Here is a 24,723-nt window from a genome sequence, read left to right as displayed (position 1 = left end):
ATTTTTAATTATAAGGAAAAAAAACCCCAACTAATGTTTATAAAGTCCTTGATAATATTTAAGCAAGAGCACTGCCTACTTCAGGAGTGCAAAATCTTCTTAGCTCACTTATCTGCATGTATCCTCAACCTCCTCTGAAGTGTTCTGCTGCAAAATTCATTGTATCTGATATCTGCTAATCATCATCAGGAAACTCTGTTATGCATCTTAAGGATGTACTTTAGGCTCTCAAGAGGAAAAATAAATACGTTTTATTAGCTGCTTTTGGAAAATACTGATTTGTATTTATTTAGAAACCTTTTCAAGTTGCACCACTGTTAAATTAAATATTTATGGCATGATTTTCCAAAGGGTTTAACACCTGTTAAGAGTTTTACATGCTGAATTCAACAGGAGTTCCAAGGGCTCAGCATTTCTGCAAATCCCAGCAGTGACAAGGCTGGGATGTGGCAAAGGAGCTTCAGCTTGGATGTCACTGCTGAGCTCTAAAATGCAACCAGGATCCTGCCCAGCCCCTACTTCCCACCCAGCAATGCATTTCAGACAACTGAATTGGTCCCACTTTACTGGAAATACCAGAAATATGACTCATTAATACCTGTTAACTGCAAATACAGCATAAGCTAAATGCTCTTATGTTAATCCTCAATGCATCTTCCCCATCCTTTACCTGTGTAAAATTTACGTGCAACTTACAGGGGAGCCTAAAATCCCCAGTGACTCAACAGCTGGAAAGGAAAGCTTTTGATACTGAGAATGAGAAGCTGAATGAGGATGAAGCCAAAAATACAGAGTAAAGAAGAAAAGATGTCTGGTATACTGTAAAAACCTGTATCTGGTGACAGTGGGGCCAGTGACTTTGGCATTTGGCTTCTCAGCCCAAACTGAAGCCTGTGCCTCTGGCCTCAGTGTTAAATGAAGTTAAATAAGGGGTTAGGTTTTGCCATCCTTATTTTCCTCAGCTTCTGAGAGATTTGCACTTAGTAACCTTCCCAGCATCGTGTTTTCAGGCACCCCATGTATCCTGCTCTTTCACAAACAGATGTTTTCTCACACCTTGTAGGTGGCTGCTCTCCTGCCCTCCCAGGTCCCTTACCCAGCTTCAACACATGCCTAAATCTGAACAACTGTGCAGAGACAACATTTTATATTTCAAAATTAAATACTGAGATTTCCTTGTGGCATTTGGTCTATAATCCTGGCAGTAAATAAATAGGCAATAAAGAAATAAATAACATCTAAGTAAGAAATTACTATACATCAAAATTATTCAAATGATGATTCAATGTGACTTCATAAACCCCAGACAGATAAAATAGTTGAATATTGCAGACTTGACACATCAATCTCCTTATACATTTTACTGCACACTACAAATCTGCCCAGCAAGTTGAGCATTTCTCTCATTAAAACAGGAGCTTTCATCACACTATAAAACATTTTCAAATGCAGACCAGAAAACCGACAAGCATATTTACTGTAAAGCTTTGTATTTGTGTCATCAATTAACAACAAAAGTTTGGAATAAAACTAAAATAAAAGCTAATCAAAGCAGCTAGCTGTCAAAACAGATGGGAACTATAGTTTTCAAATCAAGCAAAAAGGAAAAGCTTTCGAACATTTAGTGTCACATCAGCTCACACACACAACTTAAAGGAAGGACAGCAAATGTCAGGATTTTATGAAGAAAAGGTGTCCCTGACTGATAGATTCACATTTATGAATTTCCATTGATTTTGTGGCTTTTTTGGCTTTGGGATGATTAACCCACACCAAAGCAAAGCTCTGAAATGTGAACTATAAATAAGGTGTTGCCATGACAGTGCAGGCAAAATAAATAAAAACAGAGCCTCGACATTATTTTAGCCTCAAACAAATGTTTCAGTCCCTACATTGTCTGGCTCAGAAAGATACATAGACAGTCTCACAGACAGAGATATAAATGAACAATTGCAGTACCTTTTTCCCACACTGTTTACAGGGTTGGCTATATTCCTACTGGCAATAGATTTTCTTCTTGACAGCTTCTTGGTGTTGGTGCTGTCATCAGTGCTGTCATCCTCTTTCTTTGGTGTGTTACTTCCTTTGCTGTTCAGGTCCCTTAGCACATTATAATTAATTTTACTCGAGATTTTCTTCTGTTCTAACATCTTTTCAATTGCCTCTCCTGCTGTGCTGGCTTGAATTGGCTCCCGCTTCTTTGCAGATTTCTTTGGCTTAATTAAAATATAAAATTAGTGATGTAGGTACAAACAAAGTTTCCACGAAGCAGAGGGGCAGGCTGGAGTGCAGCAGTCCTGGCTCAGGTGCTGCTGATGTGGGGGATGCAGGTGATGTGCTCAGGCTAAGCATCTCCTGCCACTCAATGGGATCAAAGGGTCTCTTTTCTCCAAGAGATGAATGTTTGCTTTTTTGCCAAGTGCCCAGAGAGTTTATTAGAAATTCTTTACTTAATAGAGAGAAAGAAGAAGGATGGGCCATTTTTCATGTATGAAAATAAAAAAGAAAGGGGGAGTGAGCTCCTGTTACAGGAATAGGGACCTCACAGCACAGAAATAAAGAACCTCCCCTACTAAAACTGCCTGTAAAGTGAGAGTGGAGCTGGGTCACAACTCCCAGAGCACTGACAGCACCACGGAACCGCGGCCGTGTTTCACACCAAATCTGAGGGCAGCGTGGGAAAGGCTCTGCCCAACTCCTCCTCCTCCTCACTGCCAAGGGCCCAGAGCAGGGGCAGCAGCAGCTTCCCAAGGATGGGATGCCAGGGGACAGGGAGCAGGAGGCTGCAGGCACAGGAGCTTTGTCACCTGCAGCTGCCTCTCCCAGCTGATGCTGCGCAGAGCCAGGCAAGCAGGAACGACACCAGACAACTTTTCCATGCCTGGGTAGGTAGGAAAAAGAAAACAACCCAGAACCTCTGTTTCTCATTTGGCATTTTCCTATTCAAAGGAAGGCTTTAACACCAAGCTCTGCAGGAGATTTATTTTTTAATGGATAATAGCCCCTCTGTTTACCTACATGGGTCAAGTGCTACCTTGAAATTGGAAAGCACCATATTAATCAAGTTCTACTCGAGCTGTCAGAAACAATAAAAGGTTAGAGAAAAACTCCTGTGTTGTCCGAACAAAAAAGTGGGTGTTTGGGCTACTTGGCAGTGCCAAGGAGTTATACAATTTTGAAAATTGCTGGTAGACTGCCATGTCTGTATAAATGCAGGATGAATGAGAAACTCTGAAGTCTAAAACAGTGTTTCATTGTCTGGTTTTGTTTTTATTGTTGAAATACCTAGGAGAAGCAGGAAACTCTGCCTTTCACATTAGTCAGGGAAAAGATAGAGGATATGCAAGCTAAAAACTAACATGGCTTTAGCTGCATGTGGAAGATTGGAGTTGTCACTTGCTCAATTACACAAAATAGTAATGCTGTAAATCGTGAATATACGGCCAATTAGGCTGCTTTAAACTGCTAAACATGGAGACAGGATATGCCATTTGTTAACATAACCGTTGCATTCTTTATGAAAGGTAGAACAAAATACCCCTTCAAGTGACTGTAACAAGGATCTGTTCAGTTGTTCATAAAGAAATCATTATTGTAAGAGCAAGGAAAGCCACTGAACTTATGGCAAGTACAAACAAATTCCCCATGCACACGTTAAAAAAAAAAATCAGACGTCTTAAAGCCTGTATTTTAATAAGCAAGCAATTAGAAGAGCAATCATAAATGCAAAGAGCTAGCTCTGACTTTGACATGCACAGAATTTTCTCATAATAGCAATTTAAAATAAAAGTTTGGGCAAGAAAGTGTTTTACTCACCACCTAAAAAAATACAGCCTTGCAATTCAGTAACAGCTAGATGCACTGTAGCTTTTGCTCCTTTAGTGGTGACCTGTACCATTATGCCCATACATCTACATGAAGCTGATCAGCAGATATTTCCAAGACATTTTCAAACAGACACAATTAACACATAATTTAATACCTTGTGTTCCTTATAAATCCCAAGTTCTTTCTCTTTTGCTATTCTTGCTTCCTTTTCTGAAAGATGACAAAAGGGTAACCAGCATGAAAATTACACAAGACTGCATATTTCAGCAACACCAGCCAAAAGGCAAATTTCAGTCCTACACATTTACCTTTTTGTTCCTTCAAATAATCTGCATTTTCTTTCATCCATAGCTCTGCTTTTATCTGAGCTTCAGCTTCATTAAGTATATACTAAAAAAGAAAACAAATTTATCTACTTTCAGAAATCAAACTGAAAATCACAGAAAAAAACTGTACTGAAAAACACTGGCAAAATCACTCCATGTCCCATTTTTAAGAATACATTAAAAGAAAACATGAGTGATATAAGACAATCAGAGAGTATTTCTAGTAACATCTGAAGCTGGCACAAGCAACAACCTGTTTTCAAAAAACAGTGCTTGGCTTCCAAACTATGATGAAGTGACTAAAAACCACCCAGGACTCATTATACATGGTCTGTTAATTAAACAAAAATGATCCTGGGTTTATGATCTCTTTCAGATGATACAAGAGGTTATCATGACAACGTGGTTGTCTGCAAGTAATTCTGTGTGTTGATGGTGGTCTGTAATTCAAAACAGGACGGGAACCACTGCCCTGTGCGACCAAAACAAAAACATGTGTCTTCTGGGTAGGTTTCTGTGAAGCTTTACACTGAGATTATTAATTCAATGGTCACATCTGTGTGAAGGGAACCAGCTCAGACTGCTGGAGCTTCAGCCCTGTGGATTTCAGACAGCTGGGCTCAGTAACCACATGTAGAGGTTTTGCAGTTAACTCCACCCAGTCTCGGTAACATCTTTAGTGGGAATGGAGCTGTAAAATACATCCAGGACCATTCAGATGAATCACAGAAATAAATAGACAGATAGGTAGCAATTACTTAATTGTAGATGACCTAAATGTAAAAATTAGCCCAGTATTCAGCACAATTAGCAATGAAACAGAAGTTCTCTACAGATGATGGTGTTTGGGAGTGAAGAACAGCAGAATGGAGAAGACAAATGAGGTAATCCATCATGAACAAGACACTTCAGATTAAAGCAGTGCACCTGAGATTTGCAAAATTGTTTAAGTGCAAGAAAAGCAATCTGAGGTTTCTCCATCTTTTGAGTCTGAGCATTCAAGATTTTCTCCAAAGTAAGATGTACATCTAGGATTTCAGCAGAAAAATAATTCCAGTCAAATGAAACTAATGCAGTCCTTCCTCCAAGGGCTAAACAGGAGAGCAAATGGCTGTGCAAGTCCTGGGTTATCAGACCAATATTTTCACTCTTTCATCTGCTTCTATTAAAAGTGGGCCATAATAGTAAAATACACTTTTCCCTAGCTCAGTTATTCATCCCTCTTAGGCTTTCAGAGATTTCATAACCTTGGACTTACAATATTACAGTCTATTGCCACAGAAATGAACATGAAGTCATAAAAGCAGAGTTATGACCTCATCACAGAGCCTAGGAAGAGCAGAAAATGTGCTCTTCCCCTGTGATTGTTTTAATTATGGAGTGGCTATAGTGCAAAACCTCAGCCTTCTTGCTCCCTCCATTCAATGTCTGCTCACTCAGACTGTGACCATAATGCCCAGCCTAGCAAATCCCACCTCACAGCTGCATTTTGGAGATCAGTAATTCCTGTGCAACCTCATCAGTCTCAGTGATTTTGTACCCCAAAGTGAGTTTTTAGCACTGGCATTATCTGTTCAGATGACACTGCAAACCAGTGTGGCAGCTGGAGAGGGCATCAGGCTCAGAGAGCTGGACTGTGCTGTGTCCAGGTGCTGACCAGCTGTGGGGCCTCCAACAAGCCCCTTTCCACAGCCATGTGTCTGTCCCACTCAGTCTGTATGTTAAATGGCATTTCTTGCTGCCACACAAATAAAAATAAATCCAGGAAACATCACAGAAATCTTTGGAAGTACATAAGAGCTGCACATACTGGTTTTACAGTTTGGTTTCCATGGCAGCCTTCTATGTTGAATCTATCTTAATTAAATAATGAATGTAGAGCTCCACCAAACTTTTTAAAGTTCTTCTTTGGAATAAAAGACATTCTAAAACATAATTATTCCAGCATGTTAAAAGCAAGCAGCAGCAGCAGCCTCATAAATATATATGTAACTTGGGCAAGGAACACCAAATTCACAGGTTTGCATGAACATTAGATTTCAGATCACTGAAATTGCTCAAACCTCTCTATAGATCAGAGAGAAGAGGCAGTTGCAGAGAGGATAAACCAGGTAAGAACCATTTTGAGTTTCCCAGCTATCCAGACAACCAGGATAAGAGACACCAGGGACAGCGGGGCACCTTACCCGATCTATTTCATTGTCGTCGATTCCACTCAGATCTAATTCTCCATCCCCTGTATTCTCACCTGCAGAAAAGAACACATTTTCATCAGCCCATATGTTGGTATGTCCCAGACCTATTGCAACCTAGAGAAAAAAACACATTTTAATCAGCCCATATGTTTGTCCAACACCTATTGCAACTTGAGTTCTGCAGCAATGCAACACTTCAGGATGTCCTTCAGAGATTTGCATCCTCCTGCCTTCATCTGGGAGGTTTAATGTGTTGCTGAGTATTTTCACTGAAGAACTTCATGCACAGAAATTCACCACATTGGATTAATTTAAAATTCAGGAACCAGCACAGTCTTCATCAGTACTAAAAATCTGCCAGAGACTTCCAGTCGCCTTTTTTTCACCCATTTTAATTTACAGGCACAAATGTTCAGCAGGAAGCTGGGGAAACCATTTCAAAAAGATGACCACTTTTCTTTCACCATAACAAAAATTTCTCTGTTAGAGCATATAGGTCAGTCATTTATCTGTAAATTATGACTTAGAAAATATTTTCTATTTTCAGGGAAGCAGCACAGACCACTGCTGACAGTTACACCACGGCTTTCTTCTTGACTTTCTAGAATTACAATTTCACTGCAATTTTGCTAGTTTGGTAGTTATTAAGACTTCTGAAAACAAATTTTCAAATATTCCATCCATTAAAAAGCATAACAGCACAGAACTGAGGCTTAATTTGGGACTGGAACAGCGTACAGCTGCAAAACCTGATTTTCCACATCACATTAAAGAACTATAGTAATACACTATTAGTGTAGTCCAGGTAGAGAAGAAAACAAATTATTTAACAAAGACTTATACTGGGGAATGAAGCAATCTTCTTGGTGATCTCCATTACATCTAATAAAGATCAAACAAGAGATGATCTCACTAGTTCACTAGCAGAAAAATATAAACAAATTAAGTTCCAACAATCAACAATAACAAATTAAAACCAAAATGGTGCCAAAACAGTTTGGCATGTTCACAGTTCCCACTCCCCAGTACTGGGGATGTGCCTCCCCACAAACCAAGATCTTCGATGGATTGATTCCCCAGCCTGGTGCTCCTGCACAGTGCTGGACTAGCAGAGGGTGATGCCAGGATTCAATGGCAGATCATGGCAACCAAATGTCAAAGTCAAGCAAAGCTTGGAATTAAGAGCATTCCCAGAAGATAAAACAATTATCTGCTTGGCAAAAGTTGGGTTTAAATCAGTAGCCTGAAGCATGTGAAATAACACGGCTGTGAATCCAACCAAAACACCTGGTTAGGAATAAAGTCTGAGCTTCCTGAGGGGGTGCAAAGGGTATGGCTGCTCAACTCAACAGACATCCCTGGGATCAGCCACTGAGCACTCACAAATCTCTTTTCAGAATTCACCTTAAACAACCAACAGAAAGTTTTATACTTTCCACCCCAAGCCACAAGCAAAAGGGGCTTTAAGCCCCCAAAAATGTCCCATCACAAGGAACAGCACAGAATATGAATGGTTTGAGTTGGAAGGGACTCTAAAGATCATCCCATTCCAACTCCCAGCCATGGGCAGGGACACCTTCCACCAGAGCAGGCTGCTCAAACCCCCATCCAACCTGGCTTTGAACACTTCCAGGAATGGGGCATCCACATTCCAGTGTCTCACCATCCTCACAGTAAACAACTTCTTGTTAATATTAATATCTTGTTAATAAACCTTCTATCAGTTTGGAGCCATTCCCATTGTCCAGTCACTCCATGCCCTTCTAAAAGGTCACTCTCCAGCTCTTTTGTAGACCTTTAAGCTCCTGAAAGGCTGGAGATGGGTCCCCCTGAAACCTTCTCTTCTCCAGGCTCAACAATTTCAGTTTTCTCAGCCCTTCCTCACAACGGAGGTGGCTCCAGCCCTCTGTAACACTATGGTTTGATTTTTACCTTGAGATTGTCTCATAAAAGTACTATCAAGTTTACCAGCTCAGATAATGTGGTGCTAATTTGACCAAAAAAGCTTTAAAGAACATTTCTCACTGTCGTTACATTTATAAATCAATCGCATTAGTCCCAGGCACCAGATTTACTTCACAACCCTTTTTCCCCAAAATACTTTAGAAGTGCAGAAGATTTTATAGCTCCATAATTGATCAGTACATATGCTTTTCTTCTGCTCTGATCTCTGCACAGTGCAGTGAGAGCAGAACTTTCTGCACCAGTGCCAGCAGCTCCTCATGCAGGCACCCTGCTCCCAGCCAGGCAGGGATGCACCCAGGACATGGCCAAGCACTCCCTGCCTTGAGGATGGAGAGGAAAAACAAGGTGACAAAATACATCCTGATGGTTTGCTGCCTTTTTAATGCAACTAATTAAAAAACTGACATTTTTTTTTAGCAAAGAATAATCATTCAAAGCGTGGAGAGGAGTCACACAAGGGAGGGCAGGGTATTCTTCAAGACAGAACTGTACATCTCTCCTCCTGGTATCAAGACAGAAACTGCCAGTGAGCAAAATGGATGAATTTTCACCAAGCAAAGGAGCAAATACTGTAGTCCACTGTCTGAGAAACCTTCCCAGGAGCTGGTCTACCTGAGTCCAAGAAATGCTCCATAACATAAAATAAAACAGCTCAACAACAGAGTGCGAGTGGAGTCCAGACCAGGATAACCTGGCTCCAAGGCTGGAAGGAGCTCATACAAAAATGGGACTTCAACTGGGTCCCCCATATTCTGGGTACCACCAAGTTGTAGGACAGAAGGGGGGATGGCCTCCACCTTCATTGCATTATCTACCCTTTGTTTACTCCAAAAAAACCCCAAATTTTCAATTTGGTTCACCTGCATAAATAAAGGATTTATTTTTCTTCACTATTCATTGCACCAGGTAAACTAAATTGGCCACTATCTAAAAAGGCTTGGAATTATCAACAAAGAAAAATTGAGCCAATCTTGAAAATCACCAGTAAGTTCTGAAAATCACAGGTTACAAAACCAAAACTTGGAAGTGATCATGGACATACTCACTGTTCAACTTTACATAAATTGATCCCAATATTTCTTGTAGCAAAAACTGCCAAAGCATCTTAAAAACAATAAAAGAGTAGTATCCCACTAAAGTATCCCACTGACATCAAGTTGCCACTGCTTTTCATCATTATACACCTTGCTCCTCCTATACCCTGCTATATTTTTGGATCAGAGGTTTAAAATTTAATATGTCACAGTACGGTAGGTGCCTGTTTTCTTACACAGCCCTAACATGCCAGACTGAAAACGATGCAATTTCAGGCACCATGAACAATTTCACTTGTCATTTAAAATATAACTTGTTACTGAATTAGGTGCCAGTTTTTCTCATTGGATCAATTAGCAACAGGGACAGAAAACTCATTTTCCAACTGTTAAATTGCAGAGAAGAATCCAGAAGCAAGTTACACATAATAAGCATTTCTTAGACCCCCGTAACAGCAGCAGAGGGAGTAATTGCAGGATATCCCTCTGCCTGCAAATCTTCCTTTTTCCTGCCTTTTTTTAATGGCAATAGGCATTCATTAAATGGGTTTTTCAGAAGTGAAGGTGCCTTAAAATCCTGAGTTTAATGCTTTCACTGAGAAAAAAAAAATACATGTTTCATTACGAATGCCAATTCGAAATAAAATACATCCATTTTGGCATGAAAATTTCCATGGCAATCGTTTCCAACAGGAGTAGACCCTACCAGCCACAAATATCTGTGTGCTTGATGCTACATGGCTCAGTGCAGGGCATGGAAAGCAAACCCACGCTTTTTTATATACCAGAAAGATCTTCCTAGCTGCTAAACTTTTCAAAGTGATTTCTAAATTATCATTTTCTCTTTTAATAAAAGGGTCGAAATAAAATGTTCGACGAAATAAAAACACAGATGTGGCCAACATCTGGTCCAGCCTCTTAAGAGCTTATTTAAAAGCAGAAGCATCACGTGGCACAGCTCTGAGACATCATGGATTTCTTCTGTTAAGAAAAACAACCACTTTACAGCAGGGCACAGGCAAAAAATGAGTTGGGCATTAAGAACAACAACACTCCTCCCCTTCCCTCCAAATCCAGTTGTTAAATGAAAGGATCACCAGGAAGAGCTCAGAGCAAGGACCAGCCTACTCCATCCTCACCCAACAGCTCTGCAGCAAGTGGAGGAGGACAGGCACTTCAAGAGCTTTCCATCAAGGTACTGAATCAGCTGACTTCATGCTACCTAAAACCATCAATCATCCAGCCAGCTCCCCAAAAATTTAAAAATAAACTCCCCCAAAGCCCTCCCTTTACAGCCTTGTAACATCTTCCCAACCAATTCCAGCAGACATGAGGGCTACAATCAGACACTGGGGATTAGGTTTGTAAACCTGTAGGATTATTTACTGTTCTTGTCATTACTAAATACACACTAAATCATCTTTTAACACACCCTCTGCCCCTCTCCCTACCTCTGTGCAGCCAGTTAAATGTACACATATTGTGCACAATAGTGCACTATTATGGGGATTTATTACAGAAAAATCATTCCACCCGATATATTTTAAACCCCACATTTTTAAAAACAGCCACGTGAAGAATATGTTTTTCTGTTTCTATTACAGGAGGCAGCACTATTTATTGCTCTGCCCAGATAAGAGGATTTCCTTACAGACAGAAATGGAGGCTGAACACTTCCCAGGAAATCCTCTACAGCAGATATAATGGAAAGGCACTTGGTCCTCTGGTCCTATGGAGCAAATACATCCTTCACCACAACGTTTCACAGCAAGGAGTTTAAACAAAGAACCTTTCCACCTATTTGGCACAAAACCAGACACTAAGCACCTCCAGTATTCAAGAAATACTTGGGGCTAGAGCATGACAAAATCTGAAAAGAGTTGGGAGATGCATTTTCAGCAACAAAAATCCTTATGCAACAAACCAAACAACCTGAGCCTGGGGCAGCAGAAACACTGGGATTGATTGCTGCTCTCCAGGGAGGGATTAAATCCAATGGGAGCCACAAAAAGCTCCCACAGACCATCAGAGAGACCCAATGGGCAGAAATGCTTTAACATCTCAAATTGATGAGCAATGCTGGTGCCACTCTGGGGAGCTGCAGTGAGTGCGAAGGGAAGGGGATGGCTGAGAGTCAAAAAAGGCACTGCACAACCACACCAGGATATCACTGACTGGCTGATCAGAGGGGACACAAACCCATCTGCAGGGGAGATAACTGATTTACCAGAGGGGGTGAGGGGAGCATTAAGGGTGGGTAACCAGGAGGGGAGCAGCACCAGGCAGACACAGTGCCGTGGTGATGGCACTGCAGGGACCAGGCAGGAAGAGAAATGGATGTGAAAATGCTGCAGCAGCAGCAGCAGCAGCACAGGATGAAGTACAAGGATAGATGTGTGTGCAAACAAACACACCACACATCAAGCCACGAGCAGAGTCTGCGGGGCCATAAGAGCAGAGAACCCTGTGAGTTTCCCTAACACAGGGCAGGAGCCTCCCTCCAGAGCAGGCTGGGAGGTAATCCTGGCTGGTTTAACTGTTGCCAACCCCATTGCTCCAGGTAAGGAGCCTCTTTGTGCAATCCCAGCCTGCCGTGCCATGCTCCCATCCCACAGCAGGCACTCCCTCTACTTCCCCCAGCTCACCTTCAGCAGCACAATCGTGTGCTGTTACAGAAGTATTCCACAAAAACAAAACATAAGGGCAGTGCAAAATTAATTGCACTTGCTGACGAAATAAGGTCACAAAACACAATGTTTATGCTTGTATTTAAGAGAAAATGTTTTTTACTTCATTGTACCTGGAGCCACCTTGAAAATCACAGCCTGCTCCTTCACAGTGCCAAATCACAGTGCCGGGATTTAGTTCTGGTGGTGCACGGAGCGCACGAGGCCACGCACGCAGCGTAAAGATAAATGAAGTCTGTCACTTTATTATTTCCTTCTGCCAAGGCAAGGTTAAGGGGTCCTCTCCAGGCAAAGCCAAGTTTCCAGCCTGCTAGTTCCTCAGAGAAAGCAAACACATCACAGCACACAGAGAGAGGCCCCATCTTCCCAGAAACATTCACTGCTGCCGACCAGGGCTGGTGGGAAGCGCTGCCGGCTGGCACCGAGCTGCCAGCATGCCAGGGCACAGCCCTGCCTCTGCACGGTGCCCAGGGGACAGCCCCTCTCACTGGGACTGTGAGAAGTGTAGAGGCTAAGCCCAAGATGGTGCAAATGAAGGGCAAAGAGGGAAAAGGCACAATTCAAAAAAAGGCATAATTTAAAAAAAAGAAATTCCACATATTCTGCTATTGCAGCTGTGCAAGGTCAGCCTGTATAAAAGCTGGGATGTAGAAGCTCATCAGCTATTTCTTCACTGCTGTCTACTCAAAATAGGACTTTCTCACAAAGCAAAGCAGTGTAACAGCCAGGGCCAGGGCACTGCATTGGGCTCATATGCTGTAGGCAAAAGATTTTCCTACAACACTGGGCCTTAATGCAGCACAGAACCAGAAACCCATGTTTATGAAGTGCCTGCTTCCATTTCCCCACACTGAGACTCAGGCTGCAGATGCTCTGTCTGTCCTGCACAGCTGAGTGACACCCGACAGCCTTCCCCCATCAGCACCTTCCTATGGTGGTCTCAGAACCATTACCCCGTCACAGGAACGGAATTTCAGATTTCTGTGCTTGATGATATATGGGAATAAATTATGAGAAAAGCTTTTTCCTGCAGTCAATCACTCTCACTGAATTTTTATTACATAGTGAACATATTTTTTATAAATTAAATTTCAATTTTGAAAAAAAAACACCACCTAACCACCAACCCTGCTGCTTTCCTGAGAGCACATCTATACTGAAACAAATGCTATTGTTTCACCTCATAGTCCATGGAGGACTAACCAAACCACATCCTCATATTTAATATCCAGTTAGAGGTTATACCACTCGTCTAACAGACATGGAAATTTGTTAACCTAAACTTAATGCTTCAGAGAAACAGATAATCTCTCCATTCTTTCCAGAAATCCTCCCTGCAATATGTATTTCTTCAAAGCAGGTAGTACAAAACCAGTCCAGCAATAAACAAAACCCTTCTGATTCTGAAGACTTTTCTTTGAAAAGGTAAGCTCATGTTCATTGAACTACATAGCAACATAAAAAGCCCTTAAGAAAAAAACCCTTTCAACCTCCCAAAAAATAAATACAGCTGAAAATTAGGCTTTTGAACAGAAGAACATCTTGACACTGTCCTCAAAACCAGCAGCAGATGTTCTTCTTCTGGAATAACGTTCACGTTCCCCCAACACCTTTGGAAAACAATGAAAAAGAGCAGGGTTTATGCAACCTACTTGTTGCAACCTGTCGTCCTCTTCTGATCTCACTGCCATGACTGAGGGCTCAGAGAACAGCTGCTCTGAACAGCACCAAAAGAGTTATCTTTTGCTGATGGAACCAATAACCAATAGTCACACTGACCAATACTCACACAGAAACATACAACCTAACTACCAGAAATTACATTTTTCAATGCCAAACCATGAACATTGAAGAGCTCCCATGCACAGACACAAGTCTTTTCCAGCCTGTGATTTCTGCATACAGCAATGCCAAGACTGACCATGGCATTAGTGCCCAAGTGCCAGACACTCACACCTCAGCCTACATCCATACATCCACCCCCTCCTGCCTCAACAGTTATGGACTTTAAACTTTTTAAAATGAAAACTATAAAGACAGATTTCCCCTGCTTATTGTGCTTTTCCAGCCGATCACCAATTCCCCGCTGTATTTTCCTCCTTTGCCTTTTATGCTGTTCTTGGCATCTTTTCTCCCCTTTCCCTTCCCCCAGCCTTCATTTTTTTTGGTGCCTTCTGGCCCGTATTTTCTGCATTTTTTAAAAAATCTGTGCACGGGGATCCAAGAGTAACAGTTTATAAAAAGGGAGAGACCAAGGAGAAGAAGTGATGAGCATGTGAGTGAGCTCCCCTCTGCAAACCCCACCAGGGCAGAGCGCTACCTCTGGCAGAGGCGAGGGCAGCCCAACACCCCCGAGAGCCGACAGCAAAGGCAGCCAGGCTCTCATCCCACTCCAGCTCGCTCTCCCCATCCTGACAGACCACTATGTAAAGCAGCAAGAGCACTTTGCACCCGAGCCAGCCTCAAAGGGAACAGCTGGCTTCGTGTTTAAGTGCTGAAGCATCATTTCTGTAACTCGCCAGGTCTTGCTGCGGGCGCTAAATGCTCTGCTGCAAGCCCAGGGTCCTTGGCTGGCCAGCACTCAGCCACCCCAGCAGATGTGTTAGTGAGAAGCAAATCTCCTCCTGTAACCCCCCCTACAAAATAAAACACAATGGTGAGCTCTGCACTACAGAGAACTTAAAAGCAAATCCTAGGATTTTGCTTGGACTATTATAGATGTTTGTTTTGGTTTGGTTTGGTTTGGTTTTTTTTCGATTTATTTTGAATCAATTTCTGTTCCACCAGGAAAAAAATTTAAATGTATACAGCCATATAACTACAGAACATACACAACCTGATCTAGTGGGTTGGCAGCTCATGACAGGGAGGTTGAACTAGATGATCTTTAAGGTCTCTTCCAACACAAACTGCACCAAAGAGCTGCTCCAGGTCAAAAACAGCCTACCAAGATAACTTACTCCGCTGAGCAAGAAAGTGAAATGAGTTGAACTTTCTACTTATAACTTGCATCCAGTCACCCTTACCATCTCTTAGCAAAGATGGGATGATTTCTACCCCCTCCTTTGAGGTTCAGAGCTCATCTATGGTAGATCTTGTGACAAGCTCAGTACCAGCCACCAGAAGCCACCCAGACCACAGAAATATTTCAGCAGAAAATTATTAGCATTAAGACAACATTAAAACATAGAGTATGAAATTATATACCCAAGTCTTTATTTAGAGGAAAAAAATCAATTTGAGGCCTGGCCATTTACCACACTGTCCGGGCGGGCTGAATGGTGAGAAGCTGTTAACTGAAAGAAAATTATTAGGTAAGAAATTTCTCATTTTGTTACCCAGCTTCTTCCTTCCTTCATTGCTAATGAGAAATAGCAAGCAGGGAATTACAGAGATGGGGAGAGGAAAGAGAAGATAAAAAAATATTCTTATTATTAAATAGAGGCACAGACAAGAGCAGAAGCTCCCCTATCACAAGCAAGGCAGGAAATCCTCTGAGATGGATGGGGGCTGGACTCAGAGCAGGTACCAGGCAGAGTTCCATGTTGCCAGGACCATCAGAGACAGGGAGCAGAGAGAAAGGACACATAAGATCCTGACTGGTTTGCTGATCAGGATCACCAGCTGGGGTTGACAAACATGGAAGTAGGAGATACTTGGTTTGAACGCTCAAAAGGTGGCAGCTACAAAATTGCAGATCTGTGGTGAGAGCATCAGCCATTATGCAGCAGAGACCTGCAGCCAGCACAGACCATATTTTAAATAACAATTACAGCAGTTGCACTGTTTCTTGTTAGATGAAGTGCTATCTCTTTGTCTCTGACCATGCCTAATGGCTGAGAAACATGAAGGTGATAAAGTACTTCTCTATCAAACAGAGCTCTTGTAGGAGCCCTTCCCCAGGGACCAAGGCAGTTTTGTGTCCATTCAGGCAATTATCTATATACATGAAGCATATAAGGATGTCTGCAATCCAGAGTTTAGGCATTGCCAGCATGGCTCCAGGTGCCACTGGAGCACAGGAAGGTCCCTTGGTCACCTGGGCACAGCTGCAGACAGCTCAGCTCCTGCAGGAACTCCTGAGGAGGACAGGCATGGGCTCTGTCCCTCGCATCCTCCTCCTCCTCCTCTCCCCTACACTTTAGTGACTGCAATGAGCCTTTTCCCCAGTGCATGGCAGACAGAGGAGAAGGATTTTTACATTTTGCCTGCAGCAGCTCTGAGGCCTTGGCATTTGGACAGAGTGATCCACAAGCAGAGCACAATTAGCATGTGTACTCCATATGCTGGAGATCCATCCATCACAGCACTGCAGTGCCCTCTGACACTGCAACTCTCCAAGAGAAGAAAGTTGTGGAGAAGTTCCTGAAGAATAATTTGTCTTATCCTCCAGGAACAGTGGGAAAAGGCACTTTTGTGCACAGGAGGTTTTGGTGGAGCTGCAGAAACAACCTTTTCCCAGCAGCATGATTCACCTATAAAGCATGGAGCTGGTTTCAAAGCCAGCCTTTCAAGCTAATGGCTATCAGGAAGGCCAGCCATCTGCTTGTGCAACCTGTCCTTATGATTAATCTCAACATCTGACTTGTATATAAACTTTATATACTAACAGGGCTATACTTCATGTGTCATTTTAGCTAAGTTCTGCATTGCTGATTACAGTTTCTCCTCAATCTGGCCATCCTCTCCAGGTTACAGGCACACAAAGGACCCTGCTTAAATGTTGATTAGATGTACAGCAAAGCAAAGACTTTGGAAAGATTTTACTAAATCTCAAAAACTCAGTAAGCATTTCAAAGAGCTTACTGGAAAAGACAGGTCCCACATCCACATGTAATTAATTCTTTATTTAAATATATTAGGCCTCTACTTAACATGGTGTTGAAGAGGCAGAAAGTAACAAATCATGTCTCAGTCTGGAAGAACTCATGGCTCTTTCTGCCATGCAGCCATTTTATTGTACAGCATATGGCATAGTATCAGAGTTGTTCTTCTTTAATTAACTGAATAATGATACTTTCTGGAGCTCAATCCAGGTCCTCCATAATACACAGCATTTTAGCACCTACTTTCAGGAACATGACTACATGTCCACAGCCCACTGGGAGAGAGTGATGTTCTTTTCTTGTATGAGTTCATTTAAACACATTCAGCACCACAGATAACTAATCTCTCTGAAATCAGGAAAGTTTATTTTGAATTAACGAAACCACAGTTGTCTTCTGAAAATAAGTTCTGAATAACATTTTATAATTTCATTACAAAAACCGCCAGATCACGATTTCAAATTCAGATCTACCATCCTCTTCTATGGAATAGACATTTATTTTTATATTATTTCTTTTGGTAAGAAGAGATGGATTGTTCCTGATGCTAGTTTTAACTAGGCAAATTCTTTCCACACCAAACTTTAGCATCATGAGCTGTGCAGTGAAATAAGCCCAGGATAATGATCTGACAGAAGGGACCAGTGAGGGAAGAGCTTGCAAGATGCACAGACAAAAGCCCTGTCTCCTGAAGGAGTAAGATTTTAAATCTTGCTAGCAAGATAAAGCAGAGAATACTAAAGTCCAGACAAAACACTCCCATGCAATTCCCTTCACGCCATCAAAACCAACATAAAAATCATTAAATGCTAAAACAAAGCCAAGCAAAGGAACATTTCTGTCAGCAGCTGCCAACTGAAATGAATGACCTGGGTTGAAAGCGTTTGCTGACGTAGCTGCAAGTTGCCACAAGGGCTTGAGGGCTGTGGCAGCAAAATGGTCTGTGGAACAGCTCACACCAGGGACCCAGGGGATGAGGCTGCAGCCTTGACACTCAAGGGCCTTTTGGGAGCAGCACAACCTGCACCCCTCCCTCCAAACCAGGAGTAACAGACCCAACACCAGGCCAAGTCACTATTTCAGGCAGCAAAGGGAAGGAACCCCAGGAATTCTGGCCTTTGCAGGCCAATGACAGCAGCTTGTAGCTGTGACCCCCCCTGACAGGACCTTGGTACCCCAACATCACCCGGGAAATCCAGCAAAGGAACACCCAGAGGCTGTGCCAGGGGCACGGATCCCAACATCTGCAGCCACTAAAGTTTAATGCTCAAGGTGTTTCTCAGCTGCTACCAAGAGACAACTTCATCACTGCAGTGACACTGCAATCAGCCAGCTTGGCTGACTGAAATGACACATCTACTGGCCATAAAAACTTACAGAATATGTTATTCTGCATTTTGCGCAAAAGGAGAGGACAGATTTGAACAATAAAAGTTATATAAATCACAGCCTTAATTGTGCTGGCACTTAAAAAAAAAAAGAAACAAGAACAACAATTTCAGGCTTTTGTGTTAATTTTAGATGTTACATTTTTCTTCACATTGTAGAAAAATCAACATTAGAAATCTTTGGATGCAGCAAAGAAAATGAGGAAACTTGCCAATTTTTGAAGAATCAACAATTAATATTATAGCAATTAATTCAGAAGAGTAGCTGCATGATATTGTAGGGTTCTATCCAAGTGATTTCTTAAAGAAAAATTTCAGCAACAAAATGAAGTAAAAAATGTTCTGGTTATATTTTTTTTCCTAAATTACCAGTATTGCAAACTCATGCTGGTATTTGAAAGTTAGTCTGAGTTCTCCTAGTTATACATCCTTATTATCATAAAGATTCCACAATTGGAAATTACTTTTCGTGACACTTAAGCCAAAAAGAAAAAATAGCTCTATTGCATCTGCAGAACCAAAAGTAGTAAATCGTAATAAACATTCATCTTTGTCAGTGGCTCTGCAAACCAATCTGTTCAGCACGAAGGTGCCATTTTTACACAGTTGCTTTATTACTACATAATTATTGATGGATCAGCCAAGTGCTCTCTCAAGGAAGACCAATCTTAAAAACGAGCTTGTTAAAAATTTAAGTGTAAACCCTGGGATAGAAACTAGCAGTTAGGTTTCATCTGATATAAACTTTTAAAGAGGAAAAAAAAATAAATTGGAGGGACAATTTTGAAAAATGCTACGTTTGAGGCAGGCATGAAATTGAAGCAGACAAGAAACTTTAATGTGATAGAAAGAAAGAATTGGGGACATCTGTACTGAGAATAAGCTGTAAGAAGCAAGAGGAATTATCAATCTAGTGATGTGCCAGCTCTCTGCATTTCAACTGCTTCACAGACCATACCATAAAAATTGTTTGCAATGAAAGAAGTATGAAGCATCCCTAGACTTTATTGCTCCCAGTGATATTTCCCCCATTTATGTGTGTACACCAGTTGCAGCCTTTCAAGTACAACACTGTTCCATATTAGTACCTGTTTAAATTACCTGCCCACAAACATCGTTCAGTGCTCAAAATGCCTCACTATTAAATTTTCTGTTTCAGTCAAAGTACTTCAAGAGTTTCTATCAAGCTTTCAAAGGCAAGGAAGTTTCATGCAGGTTTTCTAAAAGTCAAGATAAAGCAATAAACTTTGAATTTAAAAGGAGGCTTTTTCAGGAGAGAATTCAGCATACCTTTTTGAATTCCCTCCCCACCTTGTTAAACCAAACTTCCTCACTGCTCCCAGATTTCTAAATGTTGTATTTCAGGAGCTCAACTTCCCAGCATCAACCTCACTCTCTAAAACGACCCTGCATGTAAAGTGACCTTGGGCAAGACCATACCTGAAATTACCAATTCCAAGTCACTGACAGACTGTAAAATTTTTCCAGCCCTGGGACCTCAGCACAAGCACAAATGCCACTCTCAGCCTCCAAAATACACATTCTTTGCTGCTGCTGCAGAGACATGCTCTGAAATGCTCCTCCAGCCCCAGCTGAACTGGGGGAGCTGGTTCATTCCCCCCTGACTCACCCCTGTGCCCCTTCCTTCTGCTGCACCTGCCAAGGCGGCATTCCCTAACACACATCCCTCAAAACAACCCTGCCATTCAAAAACCTGCACAAACCTGTGACATTTTTGACAGAGCTGGGTGAGGGAGGCAAGCACACGTGCACTGATGCCAGCAGATAGGAGGGGATGAGCCAGTGGGACAAGGAACCTCCTAACCTCAACCAACAGCACCCACAACATCCCAACAAATCTGCTCTGCCTTACACTGGGGCCAATCCAAACAGTGTAGCATAAAACAGGGAAAGAACTTGGGACAGGAGCTTTGAGGCAGTCCTGCAGCAGCTACCAAGCCATGAGACACAAAAGAAGTGCTCTCACTAAGAGCAAAAAACTCTGGGTTGAAGTGAGAAGAGAGACTTCTTGGAAAAGCAACTTCTCACTGAAGTGTGTTTTATTTAATGGAAGCCGCTGCCAGAATATAATTCTGCCACCAGTGACATCATTTCATGTTGATAAGATGCTGCTGCATTTCAATACTTGACTTCAGTGGTAGTGTGGATTTGCATTTTTCACTTTTAGATGGAAATTAATAAGAACCATTGAGCAAAACTCCCCAAATCAGCCATTTGCCCTGATCCCATGCTAGAGTTAAGGATCACTGAGCACCATCTTGCTTCCTTCCCATCTGTGAGCACACAGTGGCTTCCCCGCCATAACTAAATCAAACCTGGCATGTAGGTAGTGAATTTGCTGAGAAATGGCACCCTTCTGCCCCCTGCACAGCTGTTTACTGCTGGCTTCTGTGCTTATACCTGTCTCAAGAGCCCTGTTTCTTGCTCCAAATTTCTTTCCAGGTACTACTTAACAGCATTATTTACTCACTCTTATTTCATATTCATTCCCTTATTCCTGCTACACAGTTGTAGATATCCAGGCATTTCATAACAGAAAACAACTTCTGCATTCTTATGTGTTCATGTGTGTTTCAATATGAGAGCTGAGCTTTACCTTAAAACTGCTAAATTCAAAAATAAAGTATCTTCTGCTTCCTTTCAGCAAAACTTGGCTGCAGAAACTCCCCAGAGGCAATTGTTTGCAATTTTCCTTTAATTTGCAGCTACCCCTCCCTTGGCAGCCTGCCAGCATCTCCTCCTCTGACCGCTTGGGACATTGGCCCAACACAGTCCGCCCAACCCCAGATAAAAGATCACAATTTTTGCTATTAATAACCAGCCCAAAGTTGTTCTTATCTGCCCACTTCTTCAGCTCTGCACCACTGTAATTAATGAACACCCAAAACTCTACCCATAATTTTTTCAGCCCTGCTGAATGCATTCTGGTTAATGTCTATGAAATAAAATTACATGGAAAAGCTGAAGACTACAGTAGCCCCCTGTTGACAGGTCACTCTGATTCCAGGTCAAAGCAGACTCTATATTTGGCTGCTTTGATTATAATTGCTTGCAGGATAAAAAATAAATAGCAATTATCTCATTGTCACACAAGGAAAAAAGACCTAATAAATGAACCAATCCTAAAGTAACACTGAAAAACAAATTACTTCAAAAGCAATCAGGAGAAGTAAAATTCAGTTTCCAGGATTGTTTTTAATTGCCAACAGTGTCAACATTAATATTCTTCCTATTGGATAATAAATCCCTTTCAGTTATGAAAGCATTTAGCAAACTAAAAATGTCAAACTACAATTACACAAGGCTAAACTCAGGGCTGTTTTCATCCCAAGCCCACAGTGTCACAGCTGAAATCCCTAATTACAGGGGTCATCTACACAAGTCACAGTCCAGCCCATGCATCCTGCCTGCTGTGACAGTCCCACAGATTTAAGAGCAACAAACAAAACAGATGAAGTGTTTAGGGGTGTGATGAAGTTAATCCTTAAGAGGATATAGGAATTAGTTTTTCAAACTAAATTCAAAGCTACTGAACAAAAGCAAAACAACACAACTGCTGCACAAAACCATTAAAACCTTGCAGAAGCAGCACTCCATTTAAAGGGTTTATTTTGGTGGATTTTCAGTTTCCAGGTAGCGCCTTTACCAGCTGAACCTGTACCACGAGAAAATAAAGCACTAAATGGAGGATTATTTTAGCTTTTTCAGACAAACCCAAGTGGTCAGGATCCACCACAGCACTGCACACAGATTTATTACCCATAGTGTTAAACCCAGAGTAGCTAAGCCTTGCAAATCTCCCAGTGCTGTATTTCCCTCCTCCAAGGCCACGTTTGGGGGCTCCTTGACCTGGGTTAATAAGTCTTTATTCTCAATAACAACTGGGACCAGGGAGACTCCCTGAACTGAACCCAGGCCTCCACTCCTGACACTTCAGATACTGTGATGAATTGCTTGGCTAACATCCCCCTCAGCAGCCAGCTTTCCCTGCAAACTCACTGTCCTTTCTGTAGCCTCCACACATTTCACTTTCCACAGCTCTCTAAAGAAAAAATTTGGTTATCATTTGAGGTTTTTGATTACTTTTCTCCCTTTCTGGCAGAAGGACAGGGCAGGAATGTCTGTTTCTTCTGCAAAGGGGCCACCCACCAAAATAATAGTGAGCATTACTGGGCTCCAGCTCTGGGCAGGTGCAGAAAAGGATCAAATACTTCTTATACCAGCAGGGAGTTGTTTTAGCCAGGTTTTCTGAGTGCCTGTAGGTGTCTGAGTCATCAGCACCAAACATCACCTCCCCAGTCTTGTCTCAGTCTGCAGTCTATGGGGCTGAGGGTGGTAAAACACTGGAACAGGTTGGCCTGGAAAGGGTGGTGGATGCCCCGTGCCTGGAAACATCCAAGGTCAGGTTGGATGGGACTCTGAGCAACCTGATCTTGTTCAAGATGTCCCTGCTCACTGCAGGGGGCTTGGACTAGATGACTTTAAAGGTCCTCTCTAACCCAAACCATTCTGTAACTCTGTGATTCTATTTTAGCCAAGGTTTAAGAGCAGGGTAGGGATTCTTGAGATGGTTACACTTCCACAGAATCCTTGAAAACTGACCCCCAGAAAGACAGGAGAAATTATAAATGCTCCTGAAATTATCTCCCAGCATCTTTTCAGGTGCCTGGGAGTGCAGTGATGAGAGAACCTTGAAAAGAAGCCCCAGGAGAAGGAAAAGCTTAGACTGGCACCTCCAAATGCTGAGGCATGTAAGTCAACCACAGAATACAACCATCCCTTAGTATTTGGGCAACAACTCTTAATGCAACTCTGTTTTTTAGGTACAGAAAAAAGCCCGTTTCCAAAGCCCCAGGTGAGCTTCTCCTCCCTGCTTGCCCAGCTCTGTGCTCCTTAATCCTAAACCTAGAGCAGGTACAGCAAACCTGGACTTCCCATCAGCACAAAACAATGGGTAAAAAACCTGCTGGGGCTGGCTGCTCCTCCTTGCTCCACTACAGCAGGATCAGGGCCACAGCACACACATGTCAATTATCCCACACAGAATGACACCACAGAGCCCCTTTCCCACACATCCAACCTCTCCAAGCCAGAGACACAGCCCTGCTGCCATCTCCTCCTCCAAAGGGCCCGTGGCCAGCAGCCAGCTGAAGCAGCCAGGGGAAAAATCAACTTTTTGCCCTTTTTTCCCTCAAGCAAGGGAGGATGAGGCCTTGAGAGGCTGGCTGGACTCATCAAAGAGCAATGCAAGGCTTTTACGCTGCTCAAACTGAAAATAAAGCTCATTTTCCACCATGCTTTTATTAGAGAAAATTCAAGACAGAAAAGACACTGCAGTCACAACACAGCAGGCAAAAAAAAAAAAAAAAAAAAATCCAAGCCTGGAAAATCTTTCAGGATTTTAATATCCTCCATTCCAGACCAGAATTTTATCAAACCAACAAACAGGAAGGCAAGAAAGAAGGCAAGAAGGAAAGAGAAAGAGGGAAAAAGGAAAAGGGGAAAAAGGAAAAGGGGAAAAAGGAAAAGGGGAAAAAGGAAAAGGGGGAAAAGGAAAAGGGGGAAAAGGAAAAGGGGAAAAAGGAAAAGGGGGAAAAGGAAAAGGGGGAAAAGGAAAAGGGGGAAAAGGAAAAGGGGGAAAAGGAAAAGGGGGAAAAGGAAAAGGGGGAAAAAAAGGAAAGGAAAGGAAAGGAAAGGAAAGGAAAGGAAAGGAAAGGAAAGGAAAGGAAAGGAAAGGAAAGGAAAGGAAAGGAAAGGAAAGGAAAGGAAAGGAAAGGAAAGGAAAGGAAAGGAAAGGAAAGGAAAGGAAAGGAAAGGAAAGGAAAGGAAAGGAAAGGAAAGGAAAGGAAAGGAAAGGAAAGGAAAGGAAAGGAAAGGAAAGGAAAGGAAAGGAAAGGAAAGGAAAGGAAAGGAAAGGAAAGGAAAGGAAAGGAAAGGAAAGGAAAGGAAAGGAAAGGAAAGGAAAGGAAAGGAAAGGAAAGGAAAGGAAAGGAAAGGAAAGGAAAGGAAAGGAAAGGAAAGGAAAGGAAACCTGGTCTAAAACAGTTGGGGTAGGAGGGGGATAACAGGACAGCCAGGCTGGTCAGCTGGGTGCTAAGAGCCTATATTGGCTATATTGGCAATATAGCCAAGTAAGGTTTAACAGATGGGTATTCTTCACTTGGCTCAGGAACCTGAACCCAAATTTCCAGTATCTTTTCCTGACCCCCAGCACCCATTACTCTGGGGCACTTCTTTTTGACCAAGACTTCTGACAAAAATGACACAAATTTTCCTATAGGGAGTATCTGTATTGACAACCAATCCTCTGGAAAATTCCTAAAACAGCCACAAATGCTATAAAAATGAATTCACATGATCCAGCTTATGCTTTCACTCAAATTTATCCCCTTGATGGCTCTAACAAACTGCAGGTCTCCCTCCAAAACCCCTCTCTAAATTTGTTTAAAAATC

At 42.2% G+C, this 24,723-nt stretch overlaps 1 protein-coding gene across 1 annotated transcript in view; it reads right to left on the bottom strand.

The window, feature by feature from the left end:
• The window catches only part of BRF1 (BRF1 RNA polymerase III transcription initiation factor subunit), a 173,215-nt gene that overhangs the window by 41,807 nt on the left and 106,685 nt on the right, over positions 1–24,723 (bottom strand). Inside the window, exons 12-15 of the mRNA XM_063159797.1 lie at positions 6,341–6,402; positions 4,137–4,218; positions 3,983–4,038; positions 1,960–2,216 (exon numbers count right to left, since the gene is read on the bottom strand). Of these exons, the coding sequence (XP_063015867.1) occupies positions 1,960–2,216; positions 3,983–4,038; positions 4,137–4,218; positions 6,341–6,402 (457 nt within the window). The remainder of the gene's footprint in view (positions 1–1,959; positions 2,217–3,982; positions 4,039–4,136; positions 4,219–6,340; positions 6,403–24,723) is intronic.

The sequence above is a fragment of the Melospiza melodia genome, chromosome 6, assembly GCF_035770615.1.
Source record: "Melospiza melodia melodia isolate bMelMel2 chromosome 6, bMelMel2.pri, whole genome shotgun sequence".
Taxonomy (NCBI): domain Eukaryota; kingdom Metazoa; phylum Chordata; class Aves; order Passeriformes; family Passerellidae; genus Melospiza; species Melospiza melodia.
The sequence above is the reverse complement of the archived record's forward strand: the minus strand, read 5'-3'. Positions and strand labels throughout refer to the sequence as shown.